Source organism: Kwoniella bestiolae, chromosome 2, assembly GCF_000512585.2.
Source record: "Kwoniella bestiolae CBS 10118 chromosome 2, complete sequence".
NCBI classification, from domain to species: domain Eukaryota; kingdom Fungi; phylum Basidiomycota; class Tremellomycetes; order Tremellales; family Cryptococcaceae; genus Kwoniella; species Kwoniella bestiolae.
The window spans coordinates 2576694-2594367 of NC_089242.1; the positions used below are offsets into that span (position 1 = coordinate 2576694).

Genomic DNA, 17674 nt, shown 5'->3' on the forward strand with positions numbered 1-17674 from the left:
CTCCTCATCTACGTAGATCTTCCTCAACTCAGCAACCGGAACCTTTGACCGAATCGACGAGTGGCACATGGCTTTATTACGTAAGCCAAGTCACCGTACGACAAGAGATAAGAAGCCCAAGCGCTAAGCTTAATAGCTCGCTCGTTCGTTCCTGATGTATGTGGATTGTTGGAAAATCGCTCGACGGTTATTTCCAAGAACATGAATGTTGTTATCCGTAAAATGGAAATACACATCAATACGCTTCTCAGCTCTTTGGATATCCCCCCGACAAACATATATACCCAAGCCACTCATCCACACCCCAATCTTCTCTTTTCCCACTTCTCTCCATCCCTCTTTTGCCCGATAAATAGACCTCCTCAAAACCCCAAGCGCTAGAGATAAGACCACCCACATACCCATAAACATGATTGCCTTACAGCCTATCCTACGATGCTCTCGAGCTATCAAACCCAACAGTGTATCCCGACAAGGAATACTTACCCTCTCCAGGGGGTTCGCTTCTTCTTTGAGAATGTCCGAGGAAGTAGGTATATTTCCTTCTCCTCAAGCAGACATCAATTCAGCAAGACCATGGGCTGATCTCACATGTATTCTCCAGCTCAGCAAAACACCGCTATACGACTTTCACGTGCAGAACAAAGCCAAGATGGTCCCATTCGCTGGATGGAGTATGCCCTTAAGCTACGGTGAAGTTGGTCAGAGTGAGTAGAGTCCGTCTCATTTGTACCAACCACCATCTGTCATTCCCTCCTTCATAGACAGCTTCTATCCCTCTCCTCAATACAACTCCACGCAGCATGAAGTTCTCACACTTACCCCTACGCTCCCATAGTCACCGCGCACAAGCACGTCCGCTCCTCCGCAGGTCTATTCGACGTCTCCCACATGCTCCAACACACTTTCACTGGCCCAGGCTCCCAAGAATTCCTCCTATCCCTCTGTCCCTCCTCTCTCGACAAGCTCAAGCCGTTCAGCTCGACCTTGAGCGTACTGCTGAATGAAGAAGGGGGTATAATAGACGATACAATCATCACTAAGCATTCCGACGACTCGTTCTACGTAGTTACCAATGCGGGCAGGGCAAAGGAAGCCAAAGAGTGGATTAACAAGAAACTTAGCGAGTGGAAAGGAGGGGAGGTCAAGTGGGATACATTGGAGGGATGGGGGTTGGTAGCTTTACAGGGTCCCAAGTCGTCGGATGTGCTTAAGCAGATTTTCCTCAAGGATGGAGGGTTCGATTTGGATGGGGTGAAATTTGGACAAAGTGCGTTTGTAGAGCTTGATGGGGTGAAGTGTCATGTTGCGAGGGGTGGATATACCGGTGAAGATGGGTTTGAGGTGAGTGCAAGGGGTTCCAAAGCTTCGAAATGTCTTGGCCAGAGATCGTACCTTGGTAGCAGATATGAGACAAACGTAGAATAGCTAATGCTGATATCGTTGTTCTCCTGTCTGACAGATCTCAATCCCACCTGCTCATGCCGTTGGTCTCACATCCAAAATAACCAACCACCCCGATGTCCAGCTGATCGGACTTGGCGCAAGAGATTCCCTAAGATTGGAAGCCGGTATGTGTCTCTACGGCCACGATCTGGACGAATCCGTCAGTCCCGTCGAAGCAGGTTTGAGCTGGGTCATAGGTGAGTATTCCCCCCTCCCTTTCTGTTTGTGTCACCGTCCGTCGGCTTCCTTATTGATATCATGCAATTCATGGTTTTCAGGCAAAGACAGACGAGCAGAGGGATCTGAACCCTCTTTCCCTGGTAAATCACGTATCTTATCTGAATTATCCTCTGGACCATCAAGGAGGAGGGTAGGATTTGAAATCACCGGTTCGCCCGCTAGAGAGGGATGTAAGGTGTTTGATGCGACGGGTAGCACACAGCTTGGTGAGTAATTGCCTACAGCCCGTTAACCGACACCAAATCACACGACGCTCTGTCTCGCAATTTCGTGCTAGGTGCTTGGTATGGGACTGACTGGAACTCTACAATGCGATATAGGTGTCATCACATCTGGTATTCCATCCCCCACGTTGGGCAAGAACATCGCAATGGGATATATAGCCAACGGATCGCAAAAGAAGGGAACATCGGTAATGGTTGAGGTGAGAAAGAAGTTGAGGGAGGCGGTCGTCACTCCCATGCCTTTCGTACCTACCAAGTACTTCAAGTAGGTTCAAGTTCAGGGGTCGAAGAGATAGTATGGATGAACACTGGTTGTACGATGAGACAGAGTGAATCGCCTGAGATGAAGGAGGATTGGATCGTAAGGAGTTTTTGGGTATTTAACATGCATTCTGCTGAACCAAACCTGATACCTGCCTCATCTGATCGTGATTGTATAAGGTCACGGAAGGTGTGTTACATTTACTTTGACTGAGTGGTACTTGTACATCCCGGACTAATCTTCTCAACCTCATCTATCATCTCCTTGAAGAATACCTCAACAGCCTTCATCCCTTTCCCAGAATACAGCCATGTATTCTCCGATGCTACCGGAACACAACTTGACCAGTACTATATGGTATATCCCATCTGATGTCAGCTATCTTCTTCCTGATATCAGTGCATCCCAAGCTCCCCTTTCGTCTTGAGCAAAAGAGAAGGGAAGGGAGCTATCCAAATTCAGACGTAATGCTGGTTGATCAGCCTCAACTCACATCTTGACTATCCCCCTTCCACGCTGATGCACTGGTCAGGTTCCTAGCTGCCATCCTGGCACTTCTGCTATTAACCATATACAAAAGGATGAAGTAGACGGTAGAAGGTGATAAGGTGAGCTTGAATTCTCTACCCAGGTTCGTCCGGGTTAGGCCGGGGTTGACGTTGAGTATTGTTAGATCGGGGAGATGGGGGATCAGAGCTCGAGTTAGCATTTGGAGAAGTAACTGGAATACATGTTGCCAAGGTAAACGTTAGCGGAGGTCAGACACGGACGCCGGATCCCGCTGATAGAAGTGGATCTGGATTTGTGCCGCGAGTAGAGTGATGGGTACATGGGGGGCAACAAAGCAATGAGAAGAGGGTAATTGATCGATCAACTTGCCTTTGATTCGAAGTATCTCGCAGGCTGGTGATACTTCCCCTCGTCATTATACGCCCCAACGATAGACTGGTGATTGTCCACGGACGTCTGGATCAGAGCGTGCGTCGCGAATATATGAGCATCCGACCCTGTGAATATGACTTTTGGTCCGTTGGATCTCCGCAGCAGTGGCAGTAGGAGGAAAGTCATCAGGAGCGGTGCAAGGACGTTGGTCTGAAAGCTGGAAACATCGTGTGCAGAGGCACATCCGTCAATGTCAGTGTTGGTCTCAATTCATACTCTTGCGAAACGATCGAAAGATTGAATTCACTTACACCCTCTCGTACCCATCTATGGTCGATTTGTAAGGACCCTCATCGAAGTTCGGATTCATCCTGCCAATCGATATTACCCATTTCATCGCTCAGTAATTATACACCATACAACCGACACGTACGGTACGATTGCCGAAAACTCACCCAGCATTGTTAATTAGCAGATCAACCCTATCATAATCCCTTTTGATATTTTCGACGCATTCCTTCAAGCTTGTAAAATCTTGTAGATCACAATGAATCACTTTCCCCTCCAAACCTTTGTAGGATGCTTTGATCTGCTGCAACACCTTCTCACCAGCTTCGACGGATCGGACAGCCAAGATCATCTGACTGGGGGAGGCCGCTGCGAGCTGTTTGGTAGCTTCGAGACCTATACCTACAGTGTAAAAATACATTATGCCATGTAAGCGGGACGGGTCTGATTTGGTATAACAACATGGTATGATTAGACGGTTAGAGGTCGATGTGCATCTACACCCTCACGTAGCTGAGCATGAGGAAGTTGGTTATATACAACGGTCTGGACGATGAGGACAGCTCACCAGAAGTTGCACCAGTGATGACGACCACCTTACCTCTCAGATAATCTCCCTGGGGAGCAGGTGGATAAGGCGTCCACAGCTCTCGGTATATCGACCAAGGTAGGCTCATGTCGAGTGGGGTGAGTTATGTTTATGTGTTAAGAATGTCTAAATGGGGGAGTCACGATCTTTGGTTAAAAAAATTGTCTGTGGTGAGGGATGCTCGCACGTCCAAAAGGAATGAACAATCAGTCCCTGCTTTGTCATTCATCCTTATATATACTCGTTGGACAATTTCACACTGCTTGTATGCTATACACAGTATGCTGCCAGCTGATAAGTATAAGCTTCACGACGATGCCCTACGGCCTCATTCTTCGGTGATGCGCCGACCGTGTACCGTGGCCGAGGGGTTCGCGGTTTGATTTCCGAGATACTGAGATAATATGAATTATCATTGATTTCTCATGCATATAAGCATTCTGATGTCCTCAGGCTGGAGTGTAGTAGATTCCCATACCGGCTATCATCCGCTCCAACCTTCCGATCCAACCAAGATCGCCCTTTGTTCAGAACAACACGGGTATCGCCATGTTATTCCTACGAGTAACTTATCAAGAATGTACAGATCACAGACTTCAGAATCTCTCAGCTACTGGTGACTCCCGTTGAACCGATCATTCTACTGCCAGTACTGTGATGTACATGCGATATGTCTCGACACCTTCCTTTCCCTCTGACCCGATACAGTGTGGTTATAATTCGGTGGTACATTCCGGACTGATCTTCTCCAATTCCTTCAGCATCTCATCGTAGAACAATTGGGTCGCTCTAATGCCTTTACCAGAGTACAGATAAGTGTTCTCGGACGCTGCAGGAACGCCCTCGGACCAATACTACGTTACATCCCAAACAAAGTAGATATCAGCATCTCACAATGCAAAGGAAGAGAGCCAAGGTAAACTCACATCTTGGCTTCCTCCCTGCCATGCTGCAGTGGTAGTCAGACACCTTGCGGCCTTTCCTGCAGATCTGGCGAAGAGCAAAAACCAGATAATTCCGCCTATTGCCCGAGGTGAGAACCCAATATTGAATTCCCTTCCTAGGTTGGTCATGGCCAGGCCGGGGTTGGTGTTGATTATAGTGATGGTGGGGAGACGTTTGATCAATGTTCGAGAGAGCATTTGCAGGAGTTGCTGTGGGTGTATACAAATATCAGATACCAATCAACAAGCCATAGTGACATGAAGAACATGTGCATCACGATCGACACACAGGTATAGGGAGAAACACCCACTTTAGACTCGTAATACCTTGTTGGATTACGATATTTACTCTCATCATTATAAGCATTGATTATCCCTTGACCAATTGCAATGGCACCTTCGATAAGATCAGAGGGAGCAATGTGATGTACGTCCGAGCCGGTGAAGATCACTTTGGGTTCCGATGATTGCTTGAGCAAAGGTAAGAGCAGGGCGGTAGTGAGGAATGTGGACAGTACGTTGGTTTGGAACCTGAAAGCACGACCTCCATTAGCTCCATACTTGACTTCATCAGACATGATCTTGATTGGGTAAGGTGACTCACGTCCTCTCGTACCCATCCTTCGTCACCACATATGGACCTTCATCGAAATTGGGATTGATCCTAGAATTGATTACATTAGTCATCGATCGCACGGTATATACCAAAGGTATTGGGTACTCACCCAGCATTGTTGATGAGTAAATCAATCCTTCCAAACTCTTTAACAGCCGCTGAGAAATCTTTGACACTTTGCAATTCGGTTAAATCAAGATACATGACTTTGCCTTGTACCTTTGGATTAAGTTTACGAATCTCGTTCAACAGCTTCTCCCCCGCATCAGTCGATCTGACAGCGAGGATGAGTTGCTCAGGAGACGCTTTGGCGAATTCCTTGGTAGCTTCCAGACCAATGCCTAGGCCGGATGGTATGTGTCTCAGTATGGTATGTATAATACCTGGAGAGCGAGGAGAAGACTCACCTGAAGTAGCACCTGTGATGACTACGATTTTACCTTTGAGGTAATCCCCTTTGGGAGCGGGAGGAAGGGGAGTCCACTGTCCGCGGTAGAATGACCAGGGGTAAGGTCCACCGAACATCTTGATTTTTCTATGCGTTTAGTAGAGTGAGGAGTAATCAGATGAGTGGATATGTATGTGAGGTATCTAGTATCTTATATGATCTGAAGAGATTGGGGACAAGAGAGCTTAGAAACGCAAGATCAACCCGCTTTATATACCTTTGAACACCAGATTCAACCTCGGCGAGGGTCTGTATTGGTGCACAACATAGTCGTATCCTCCACATTTGATGGTATGCTTATCAACGAGTGGAGACTCGGTGCGGAGATCCATCGACTCTACTCATCTTTGATTCTTGGCACACACCCGTCATACATCTCACAACGAATCTTGTCAAAGTGTGTGAAAGGACCGCCATCCCCGAGCTTGCCAAGAGATTGCAATCCCGTATCAATCAATCTATTTCGAGCTTGACCTCCACCTTCCAATTCACCCTTTCCAGTACTGTTTTGACCGACCCGAAGACTTGGCTTGTTGCCATACGTACGCACTGCCTGGACATGTGATGGACGACCCCTCGACCAGATACTGCCTTGCCTTGCCGAGATGGAGGTGAATGATAGCATAGCATTGATTGCGACGTCGCGTGTTCTTGACCCCGCCATACGATGTCCGGTGAATCCTGACCGGCCAGTCTAGTGCCACAAACCAAATACCGTAAATCTCCCATATCTCCCCAGACCACGTGACTTGGACCCCCCCATCCCAAGATTTTGGCCCTGCGCGACGTATTTCAGAAATATTTCAATCATCTTTCTGGCCTTTTCTTCTTCTTCTACCTATGGGCCCGGCTCGATCCTCTCTCCTGAGAGGCTCTCAGCAACATTCGACTGAATGGAAGCGTCCCCCCTCATCCTTCTCTTAGGAGATGGGAGGAGAATGGTTGACGTATATTTCCTGTCGACGGGTAGTTTCTTACGGCTTTCCCCTCGAGAGATTCCTTCTCTCCCTTTTCCTCACTGGTTCCTCTTTTCACGAAGGGTTGAGCCGGCTGGGGAGGGAGAGAAAGTGGACAACCGTTATTTCATATCCTTGCTTAAATGGTCGTTGATCTTTGAAGATTTGGGAGAAACCAACGGATTGACATCTATTATAATATATATATATATATATGGTTTGTAGTTGTTGATTTATGCAATTATGTCGAGGATGGACATCTTGGAGTGTGACTGAGTTCATGTGGGTCATCTTCAGCTGTAGCTGACGGGTCTCCTTGGTATGCAACGTGTGTCCTCTCGTGTATCAACCAATATATTGCTATGAGAGAAGTTGCATCCAAATTTGTTGACTGACCGGTAAATGACGCTTAAACGGTTCAGTCCATATTTCCCTCTGTTCAGTCGTTCAGACATCTACCATCTCCAGACATAGCAAAAATGAAATGACCTCCCGCATTCCCCAATCTCTCCGACCCATCCTCCCACCCCATGTCCCCATCGCGCCCCCTGCTCGCTCAAGTATCGCTCGTCCAGCAGGAGTACCGTTCTATCGAGATCCGGGGCATGCGATCCCCACCAAATGGGCATTGTACCGACCACTCCTTCGTCTTACCTCCCACTCCCCAGACCTAGCATCGACAAGAAGGGAGATCAAGGTCAGATGGAGAGAGACCAAGGGTCTGCTATCTATACCAAGGGTTAAAGCATTCTTGGAAGAATTTCATGATTTGTTGGATCACCTTCGGTCTGATACTGTACAATGCAGAGAGGAAGTTAGGATACTGGAAGAAAAGTTACGAGAGAAACATCAGAAGATAGATCATGACCTCGTCCTCGCCCAGGAAACGAGAGCTCTAATAGAGCAAGAGAAGAAATCCATCAAACCCAAAATGACAGGTTCGTTCCATCGTCCAACACTGTTCAACCCCCCTTTACCTCGTCTCAAACCCCAGCCTACATCCATCGGAGCGATGATCCATAATCGTCTTAGAGCGAGGGAAAGGAGGATAGAGCGACGCAGGACTTATGCGGGGTGGTTGACAGATATGAAGCTCGAAGTGGGATTTTGGAAATCTATTCAATCGTCTAATACTACTAGCTCCGGCGCAGATGGACTTGTAGGCGTATCGAACGGAGTAAGGCGGGATGACGAGGATGATTGGAGTAAGAGCAAGGATCCGAGGTCGCCTGGAGGGTGGGATGCGATCATCAAGAATGAGTTGAGAGATATGGACGAGAGGTTTCAGAGGGAGAATAGGAGGGCGGAGATGGTTTTTGATGGGGGGTTGTTAGATAGGATTGGGAGGGCTAGGGAGAAGAAGGAGAGGTGGTGGATGGGTTTGAAAGAGCGAGAGAAGGCTGAGAAGGAGAGGAAGGAAGCATGAAAAGATGTGGCTGGCCAAACGTAGCTGGATATCTATCTCTTGGTCGGATTATCATAGATCTCACGTCTTGTGATTCTGTGCTCATGGGTCTGTCGGGACAGGCAGACAAGCATGAGATACACGACTTCAGTATGATCATCATTAAAATGCTGGATTGTCAAGATACATTCGATACAAAATACAACATTCGAATAACTCCGCTCATCCCAAATCAGCAGCCAAAGCCGCTCCAACAGCTCGCAAAACCTCGATCGAAGGTTCCTCTTCGCCCTCTTCTTCTTCCTCGTCCTCTTGATAATCACCTTCAAGGGTAACATCGTCCTCCTCGTCCTGTTCCTCCTCCTCTTCGGCATCCAGATCATCCTCTACATCATCCTCGTCATCCGAAGCATAATCACCCAGCGCCATCAACCCCTTCCCATCGATCTTAGCTTTCTTTGGACTTTGCCCTTCACCCTCGCGTGCATCCACGATATCGATCTTCCTCTTCCCCCAACCTGAATCTCTCGTTCGGTCTTTCAGAGATATCAGCGGTTCAGAAAGAGGTACTACCATATATTCACCTTTCTCCACCCCCTCATTCCATCTGGTTTTTTCCATGATTTCGATAACTGGGAATTCGACCCAGGCTGTACCGCCCAGCGCTTCGGCAACAGACTTTGATGGATTTAGGGGTGGATAGAAGAGTTTCTGGCCTTTCGTATGTCCTGGAGCGGGGCGAGAGGGAGTTGATTGGAAGGGGAGAAGGTAGACTACTTTGGTTGAAGGTGATGGTGTGATGAGGGATGATAGGGTTGCGAGGGGTTTGGACGTAGATGGAGAAGTAAATAGCAAGCGAGGATGGGTTAGTGTTTTGGGATCGGAAGATGTGGAGGAGGGGTCAAGGAGATGAGAGGGGACGTTGAGGTGGATGGTGATTTGTAGTTGTTTCGTTCTGGAGTAGACAGATAGATCAGCGAATGAACATGGATAGAGTACCTATCCTGAGTGAAGATAGGATAAAGATGTATGTATTATATATACTTCACTGCACTTACTTCGGATTCCAACTCGACTGATTCGCTTTCTTCTTCTCCATACCCACCGGCATGAACTCAACTGAACAATTATGTCCCATCAATAACTCTCTCTTCAACAACTCTTTCCTACTATTCCTCTTCTTGAATTTATTCATATTCCTCTCCCGTTCGTTACGAGGAAATTTCGAAGTCGAAGGCTTCTTAGCAGCGTCCATCAACTCTTGAAACCCTACATTCTCACCCCATTCCGTCACTTTCCTTCGACCCTCTTCTAACCACTTGTAATCGTCTGACCAGGCACCTTGACCATATGCAGTGAGCGGTACGAAGCTCGTTGGATCTCTTACTCCCGAACATTTATCTGTGGACTTGTGTTTCTTGGTACATGCTAACGAGCAGGATCGTTTGGAGCATCTCGGGCAGGTATATTTAGGTGTGGAGGATGAGCAGGCTGAACATTTCGTGGGATCTATGGGAGGGGCTGAGGGTTTGGCTGTAGGTATGGGGATGGTTGAAATGGGTGTTGGGAGCTGATATCTGAGGTTGGATGGGCCGGCGGTGGAGGAGGAAGAAGAAGAGGGGATGAAGTTTGGTCGTGGGGGTAGTGGGTGGTTCATGATGTCCAGGCGATGAGATGCGCTGTTATCACTGAGTATGGCGGACGGTCCCAGGTAGTCTGCAAAGCCTGGACCTGATTGATTGGTGGGGTGTCGATGAGGTAGTGATGTGATGTGATGATACCTTAGATGACTGACGAAAATCTAGGTTGGGTCTGATCAATCTTAGCCGGTTCTCAACTTTTTCACAGGCTGGAGGTCGAAGCGGTGATGACCGCCACTGGCTCGTGTTCCTTGTTCCTGACACCATCTGAATGGTAAGTCAAGTTGAATGACAAGTACCAGTATGGCTCGAGATTACAGCTCATTCCATATCATCTGCATGTCACGCATGATCACGATGAGCTCGATGATCACGCCGTGATACCCCTCCTGCATCAGAATGAGATCTCACTATCCACCATCAACGACATATCGGTACCTAAGGTATCTTTCATCAAACACTGGGCGATCTTGATCAAAGTCAAAAGCCGTACTTGCTGTCATCCCTTCACCGGCTAATCATGATCGTTCAGACCTCCCTGACAACCATCAAGCCATAATTAATATGCTCTCGGATCTCTGTAGTGTACACACACACACACAACGCTGGGAGACCGTGCGGTGGATTCTCTCTGGAGATAGAGCCGAAGAATGCGGGATATCAGATCACAGCAGAGGAACCTCCAACCCCAAATTTGATATGATGGTATCCAACCAATTGAACCACCCTTTCGGTAACTAATACACTAAAAAATGTTTCAGACCTCCTACCTTCCTTTGGACTATTATTGCTTGCCGCAATGATCTCTTCCTTGTTCCTGTTCTCGTTGTGCTGATGGAGTCAATCATGATATGATCATGTTCAACGGAGATGAATGCGAAAGCGGGGGTCCGAGCTTGAGCTTGAAGAGATCCTGATGGAATAGTCTGGTGACTGGTGCGTGAAAGTCATACACATGAGGGACAGGGCTTTAAGATATATAAATCTCTCTAGAAAAGCTGCATTCCAACTCTTGTATTCCGATATTCTCAACCAGATTCACAGCGATATATACAACAAACATTTGATGTCGATATCACTGCACATACGGCAAATTCAGTAAATCCAATAAGAACAAAGTAGTGAGATGACAATGTCAGGTCAATCCAGTCTTGCCTACCCAGAGATGGTGAGTATGACCTTTCCCTCTTTATACCCTCGTATGGACAGTGTGTTTGGTGCTAATGATCTACTCTGAATCCCAGAGGGAGCTTTTCGAGAGGAACGATCAGTGGGCAGACGGCGTCCGCAAACGTGATCCAGGTGTGAGTTTGAATATTGAAAATGAAGACCCCAAGACATGCGTGAGGTTTCTGATTTGTTGAGCAAAACCACAGTTCTTTCCAAAACATTATCCCGGTCAAAGACCTGAGATCCTCTGGATCGGATGTGAGTGGAGCTTATTTCTGTTACGTGTATGCGTGATAAGGCCTGTTGGGGAGTTTAACTGATCTGTGTATCGTTCACTCGGAACGACAGGCTCGGACGCTCGTGTACCCGAGACTACTATTATGGGCTGTCAACCTGGTGATATCTTCGTTCACCGTAATATTGCCAAGTAAGCTTCCTTCCCTTCTACTGCGCCTGTCTGAACACAAAGACCTGGATAATAATCTATCGCTTGTTTGTGCAGCCTCTACTCCCCTCAAGACGACTCCCTAAACGCAGTCATGATGATCGCTCTACAAAACTTCAAGGTCAAACACATTGTAGTTACTGTAAGTGCCACTAACCTCATTCATCCTTCTACGTTTACTTCCATTCTTGCTATTGTCTATCAAATAGAATGACAAGTTGATCATCCATTGTTCTTTTACCGTAGGGCCACACCAATTGTGTCGGATGTATAACCGCCTTGAACGTTTCCTTGCTCCCCACGTCGAAAGCAATCTCACCTTTACAGCGATACATCGAACCGCTAGCTACGCTCTCCAGAACGTTGTTCGTGGATAAGCGACCGCCAAGTTTGGATTTGTTGGTCGAGGAGAACGTGCTGCAGCAGGTTAAGAATCTGGCGGAATGTGATGTTGTCAAGAATGTAAGTCTGCTTCCATCTCGTGAATTGTTTTCGCGAAGACCGATTTGATCGATGTCTACTTGACTTGTAGGACTGGAAAAGAAGAGGTACGGATGGTGTGAGGGTTCATGGATGGGTGTATCACCTCGAGGATGTGAGTTGGTTTTCGGCTTCTCTCAACAACCTCCAATGCCTTCCTTTGCTCCTCATCGGCTTCTTTTCCGAACTCTCCATCATCCATTTTTTTGTTGCTGATCATGCCATCTACTCAGGGCACCATCCGAGATCTCAACTGTTCGATCGGTCCTCCTGGACATATCCCAGGTCAAAGGAATGTGAACAGCTACTTCTGATCATGGGCAATTAGCAGTACCATCGGTTTTGCTCGCTCTTTAGGATCGGTAGAAGTTCAGGTTTGAGTTTGGGTATGTTGGTGTTTGTATATAGACTATCTCGTTTAGGCCTCCACATCAAAGTACATGTATGCATGATATTGTAAATAATTTATGATATGTCAATAGGGAATCAATTGGCAATTCGATGATGAGAAGAAGGAGTGGAACCCTCAGCAGTAATTTATGATATCGCTCCCTGCGTTGGAATACCCTTGATGACCGATGTCAGGCGGTCAGGTAAACCAAGCTAGCGATGAAGAAATTCAATAGCATCATAGGGTGGAAGGTGTCAAGAGGAAAGCCCAGTTCGGACACTTGCGTATCCAGAAGAGGGATCAACAAGATAAAATCAGGTGTGTAGGTGATTTTATTTTGTATAAAAGGTGAAAAAGTGAAATGAAAAAGGGAGGAGTGATAAGCCCAAGACACAGAGTAAGCCCCATCGAGTTACCTTCTCCCCCATATCCCTCCTCTAATGAGGAAGGGGGGTATGAAAAGGCAATCGTATAACTATAATCTATGAGCGCATATTTCATCTTTCCCTACATCCGTACGCCCTCTCACTCATCTAATAATCCCACGGCTCATATCTTCGCCTGATAGGTAGATGAGCGAGGGGGAATCGGTCAAACCGTGACTCATTGGACCCGATATCACTTCCAAAAGCGAATCGGATGGACCGTCATTCGTTTAGGGGAAATCAAAAGATATCGTTTGAATGGACCGAGTCCCTCAAATCTACCAAAAGAAGTCCAGTCCGTTCGACCACCATACCCATACGATCAAGACTGGAAAGAGGGGAGGGGTATGAAATGGTTACTTCTCACAGTACTTAGATATGAGCCCTTTCGGAAGAATCCATACCCTCCCTTCTCATCTCCGAATCTACAATCAGGTAATGATGATCTAGTAGGACCAAAGCTCTGATGGTACGATAAAAGGTGGTTGGATGACCTGGGATGGAGAAAGAGGCTCCGGGGACTTTCACCCACAGTTTTTGAGTGTGATAGAGCTGCCTCTAGGAGGATTATCTATGGTGCGTAGACTGCGATTACGATTCTTGTGCTTGGGCTATAGAGAAGAAGAAGAGAAAGAAAAGAAAGTGGGAAAGTCGAAATTTTTTGGATGGATGGTGTTAGCGCAACGCTCGTTTGGTGGTTGATTTTGTGCCCTTAAATGGACGTAGGAAATAAAGAAGTGGTCGCATAGGTAAGAGTGGAGGTGGTCCCCGATTGAGTCCGAAGTGTGATGACAGATGAGAAAGATCGTCAAAATAATCATGGGAGATCTGCGTCGTAGAGGTCACATCTAGTCAATACATCCTTATAACGCGCTTTAATTTCTAACACCATCGCAATGTCAGAGACAAGACCTAGGAAAGCTCTCATCATCGGTGCAGGACCCGTCGGTGCCCTTACCGCTTTGAGCCTACATCGTAGAGGATGGGAAGTGGAAGTTTGGGAGTCGCGTGATGGTGAGTAATGACTGGCTTTGGTCCTCTTGCCATTATCCACTGTGCGAGAGGAATGCTGATAGATGTGACCCAGATCCAAGAGGAAAAGATGCGGCTCCTAGTAATCTGAGATCCATCAACTTGGCCATTTCCTCCAGGGGATTGGAAGCCTTGCGAAGCGTCGATCCCTCATTAGGTGAGCTAGGAGTTCAGGCATAAATCCTGAATCAAGCTGACATAACGCCAAATGATACGATAGCTGAGCAGTTCCAGAACGAAGCTATACCTATGAAAGGTCGGATGATCCATCATGTGGATGGGAAACAGGAATCTCAGATATATGATCCGATAAATGGGCAGGTAAGTTGCGTTTTCCGCAGTGATTACAGGGAGATTTGTCAACATACTTATCTGGGTCATTTGATAGTGTATAAACTCCATTGGTAGGCCATTACTTAATCAACGATTAGTGGAATCTCTACCCTCTCAGATCAAGATTCGATTCCAGACTAAACTGTCCCATGTCGATCTGAACCACCGGGTTGCTCATGGTTCTTCCTCCACGAGAGATAAGAAGGAAGTGGTGACAGGGGAAGAGCACGATGATGGAAGAATCGCAGGAGGGAACAGTGATAAGGGGAAGACAAAAGAGAAGGAAGACGAGGAGGGGACATCTTTCGATCTTATCATCGGATGTGATGGGAGTTGGTCGAAGGTTAGGAACTCAATGATGAGGATGGACAGGTAAGCTACTCTTTCATGTCGTACAATATTTGGGAATAGCTAACTTCGTGTGCTCTGCAGAATCGACTTTTCACAGTCGTTCATCCCTCACGCATATATCGAACTGCACATGCCTGCTGATCCCTCCAAGCCTGGCGGGTACGCTATCGATAAGAACCATCTTCATATTTGGCCAAGACATTCATTCATGTTGATTGGTCTGCCTAACAAGGTGTGTCCCTTATGCTTCATAGACCTCCGATTCGAGGGTAGTACTAATCTGTGTTGTTGTTGCTTACTAGGACGGCTCATTCACCCTTACCCTGTTCATTCCATTCTCCTCCCTCTCGACGCTGAACTCCAGAGAAGCTGCAAGTCGATTTTTCATCGAGCATTTCCCTAGTGCTGTGCAGATTGTTGGCGAGAAGAAGCTGTTGGATGATTTCATGAATAACCCAAGGGGTAATTTGGTGACTATCAATGTGAGTCAGCTCCACTAAACGACTTACCTTCATAATATTGAGAGCTGATGTTTGAGACAGTGTACGCCTTCGGCATGGTCATCTCATGCTTTGCTTCTCGGTGATGCTTCACATAGTATGGTACCGTGAGTCCCTCGCTCTTCTCCTCTTCGACTCATTCTATCTCTCAATGTCTATGCGTTGCTTCAGATCAAGTGCTCATATGTATATTCTTCAGATTCTACGGTCAAGGTCTGAATTGCGGTCTTGAAGACGTTAGAGTACTCAACTCGGTACTAGAGAAGCACAAGATAACCTCTACTACTACACTCAAACTTGGTGAAACAGACAAAGATCTCGAACTAGCTCTGAAAGCTTATTCGGTGGAAAGACATGCGGATCTTAAAGCGATCTGCGAATTGGCTTTGCAGAATTAGTGGGTAGTCATCCTCTTTCTATGGTCTCCTTCTGCTGTTTTCATCTAAGCTTCTACACTCCTCACTTACAACTCTATTGTACCCTCGACTGATCAATGATATTCTCTCATAGCACCGAAATGCGGTCCCACGTCTTATCGCCATTACATCACATCCGACGATTCCTCGATTCTTTCCTCACTCGAATCATCCCCTCCAGATCCGAGGAATTACATCTATCTCTTACCGACCCGTTCCCCACGAAGAGGGTGAAAGGTTGGACAAGTCTGTATGATATGGTCACTTTCCGTCCGGATGTGCCTTATTCGGAGGCTTTGAGGAAAGAACAGAGGCAGAAGGAGATTATGCGTTGGACTGGGTATGTCTCGGGGTTGGTGGGGTTGGGGAGTGTGGGGATGGTGGGTGTTAAGGTGGTTAGGAGGTGGTTGGATAGGAAGTAAACATGGTTGCTATCATAGATAGCATGGATATCTTAAATTGATCATTAGGACGAACCAAGATACCCTCTGTTGACAATTGCAGCGGACAGGAGCGAGATGATTTCGGAAGCATGGGATTCTCAGACAGAGTATCACATAAATAGTACATATTCAGATATAACAAACGTTAATTATAGGATCTCACAAGATGGTAGCTTGACCCTGTAATGCATATCAGATCCATAGCATGTTAGATCTTATCATCTGATCGATTTGTTTGTCTGCGTCCTGGGGCAGCCACTGCTCGTTGAATTCCCTCTCAATGATATCTGCGGTGTTTCTTGGGGAGATAATGCCTGCCGTGGAGGTATATACTAGAATGACATCCAAAACCCCGTTTTTTACTAGAATAACACTGGTGGCGTTTGTTCACTAGGATGACACTGGTCTTCCTAGAATGACATCCCTTCAGAACACCAATTGTCAGTCTAATGCCGCAGCTGGCAGCTTATTCATACGAGTTACAAGCTGCCGTGTTGAGCCTCATCTCAAGGTTAGCACCAGAAATGTCTAGCTGGGGATGCGGCGGTCTGGCAGAGTCCCTGCTTCACTCTCCCAAATTCCGAACAGAAGAACAATGTTGTCCTTCTTGCATGATGACGAAACCCAGGGGGGAGGGAGGGGGGGAGGAAGCAGCTTTGCGTTCCCAGTAAGCACACTGCAGTCTGCCGCTCACAAGCAAGTACAAGCAAAGATAGAGCAGCTGCTGAGTACGAAGCAGTGCGAAGCAAGTGTTGCCTCACTGTCAGGGACGATGTCATTCTAGTAATAAAACGACGCAGGTGTCAGTTTAGTAAAAAACGCATGATCGAGTGTCATTCTAGTAGATACCATCCTGCCGTGTGACTACAAATGCGAGTCAAGATGAACCAGAAGTAGGTGATGCAAGCGCAAACACACACGCATCACAAAGGTCAGAGCAAATCCTTCATCGAATAGCTAAATATGAGATTGCTCCCCATCGTATCATCTCGCCCAGTCAATGGTAGTATCTACATTCGCCATCATCCATTGCACTTCAGAGAGCGAGGAATAATAGAACACATGATTTCATGATATGATCAGAATGTCCAGTACGGCCAAAGTCAGTTCCAAGCATCCTCGACACCATTGTCATTACCATGCCAAGCAAATTCGTTCCTGCAGATAGGGCAGTGTCAGCCACTCCGCGCACTGGTAAGGTAGTTCAACTGACTTACGGATCAATGTCGAATGTTGAATGGTGGGTCCCGGCATCTCCAGCGCCAGCTCCAGTGCCGCCGCTGGAAGAGGCGGAAGAACCTTGAGCGATGACGTTGCTAGTAGACGTTGTGGCCTGACTAGGCCCGCTCGCACGGCTTATAGGATTCGTGACAGAGCCAGTGCCGGTGCCGGCGCCAGTGCTAGAGGATGAAGATGACATCGTTCAGTTCTGTATAAGTATGATTTGTTTAAGATGTGCAAGTAGCAAGTAGTGGTGAGCCTGTTGAAGATGGGAAACGGCCATTCCGCCGCGCACACGTATTTATATCTCCACGATCATTTCATCGGACTTGAGAAAATCTCACTCAAGATAACACCGCACGGGTCATTGCGACCTTTGTAGGACCCCCACAACAAAGGTTTTCCTGGTCGATGGTGCGCTGTCTGAAATGCGGAACGCTGCCGGCTGATCCGACTGAAAGGAGAATGAGTAGTTCGAGCGTTCGACCTTTCTGCCGATGCGTCATGGGAGCTATGTCGGAGTGTCG

The 17674-nt window shown here is 47.1% G+C and overlaps 9 protein-coding genes across 9 annotated transcripts; 4 read left to right on the forward strand and 5 right to left on the reverse strand.

The window, feature by feature from the left end:
• Positions 1 to 409: 409 nt before the first annotated feature.
• Positions 410 to 2179, forward strand: I302_104112 (glycine cleavage system T protein; the record flags this gene model as incomplete). The annotated part of the gene is made up of 6 exons (XM_065869801.1): positions 410 to 529; positions 605 to 707; positions 839 to 1344; positions 1463 to 1643; positions 1725 to 1892; positions 2007 to 2179. 6 exons carry the CDS (start codon positions 410 to 412, stop codon positions 2177 to 2179), a joined length of 1251 nt encoding a protein of 416 aa, XP_065725873.1.
• Positions 2180 to 2372: 193 nt separating this feature from the next.
• Positions 2373 to 2881, reverse strand: I302_104113 (uncharacterized protein; the record flags this gene model as incomplete). Its single annotated transcript, XM_019189479.1, has 2 exons — positions 2373 to 2522; positions 2666 to 2881. The coding sequence occupies 2 exons, from the start codon at positions 2879 to 2881 to the stop codon at positions 2373 to 2375; spliced, it is 366 nt and encodes a 121-aa protein (XP_019049041.1).
• Positions 2882 to 3042: 161 nt separating this feature from the next.
• Positions 3043 to 4019, reverse strand: I302_104114 (uncharacterized protein; the record flags this gene model as incomplete). Its single annotated transcript, XM_019189480.1, has 4 exons — positions 3043 to 3271; positions 3366 to 3425; positions 3510 to 3744; positions 3911 to 4019. 4 exons carry the CDS (start codon positions 4017 to 4019, stop codon positions 3043 to 3045), a joined length of 633 nt encoding a protein of 210 aa, XP_019049042.1.
• Positions 4020 to 4644: 625 nt separating this feature from the next.
• Positions 4645 to 6016, reverse strand: I302_104115 (uncharacterized protein; the record flags this gene model as incomplete). The annotated part of the gene is made up of 6 exons (XM_019189481.1): positions 4645 to 4785; positions 4858 to 5085; positions 5187 to 5406; positions 5480 to 5539; positions 5601 to 5832; positions 5899 to 6016. The coding sequence occupies 6 exons, from the start codon at positions 6014 to 6016 to the stop codon at positions 4645 to 4647; spliced, it is 999 nt and encodes a 332-aa protein (XP_019049043.1).
• Positions 6017 to 7379: 1363 nt separating this feature from the next.
• On the forward strand, positions 7380 to 8321 carry I302_104116 (uncharacterized protein; the record flags this gene model as incomplete). The annotated part of the gene is made up of 2 exons (XM_065869802.1): positions 7380 to 8020; positions 8078 to 8321. The coding sequence occupies 2 exons, from the start codon at positions 7380 to 7382 to the stop codon at positions 8319 to 8321; spliced, it is 885 nt and encodes a 294-aa protein (XP_065725874.1).
• Positions 8322 to 8522: 201 nt separating this feature from the next.
• Positions 8523 to 9957, reverse strand: I302_104117 (uncharacterized protein; the record flags this gene model as incomplete). The annotated part of the gene is made up of 2 exons (XM_019189483.1): positions 8523 to 9255; positions 9359 to 9957. The coding sequence occupies 2 exons, from the start codon at positions 9955 to 9957 to the stop codon at positions 8523 to 8525; spliced, it is 1332 nt and encodes a 443-aa protein (XP_019049045.1).
• A 1115-nt stretch (positions 9958 to 11072) lies between these two features.
• On the forward strand, positions 11073 to 12349 carry I302_104118 (uncharacterized protein; the record flags this gene model as incomplete). Its single annotated transcript, XM_019189484.1, has 8 exons — positions 11073 to 11108; positions 11185 to 11244; positions 11317 to 11368; positions 11459 to 11537; positions 11613 to 11697; positions 11802 to 12017; positions 12088 to 12150; positions 12269 to 12349. The coding sequence occupies 8 exons, from the start codon at positions 11073 to 11075 to the stop codon at positions 12347 to 12349; spliced, it is 672 nt and encodes a 223-aa protein (XP_019049046.1).
• A 1398-nt stretch (positions 12350 to 13747) lies between these two features.
• Positions 13748 to 15905, forward strand: I302_104119 (kynurenine 3-monooxygenase; the record flags this gene model as incomplete). Its single annotated transcript, XM_065869803.1, has 9 exons — positions 13748 to 13865; positions 13939 to 14040; positions 14104 to 14204; positions 14272 to 14588; positions 14649 to 14799; positions 14870 to 15049; positions 15110 to 15174; positions 15267 to 15464; positions 15578 to 15905. The coding sequence occupies 9 exons, from the start codon at positions 13748 to 13750 to the stop codon at positions 15903 to 15905; spliced, it is 1560 nt and encodes a 519-aa protein (XP_065725875.1).
• A 1124-nt stretch (positions 15906 to 17029) lies between these two features.
• I302_104120 (uncharacterized protein) lies at positions 17030 to 17346 on the reverse strand (the record flags this gene model as incomplete). Its single annotated transcript, XM_019189486.1, has 2 exons — positions 17030 to 17084; positions 17144 to 17346. 2 exons carry the CDS (start codon positions 17344 to 17346, stop codon positions 17030 to 17032), a joined length of 258 nt encoding a protein of 85 aa, XP_019049048.1.
• Between the last annotated feature and the right edge of the window lie 328 nt (positions 17347 to 17674).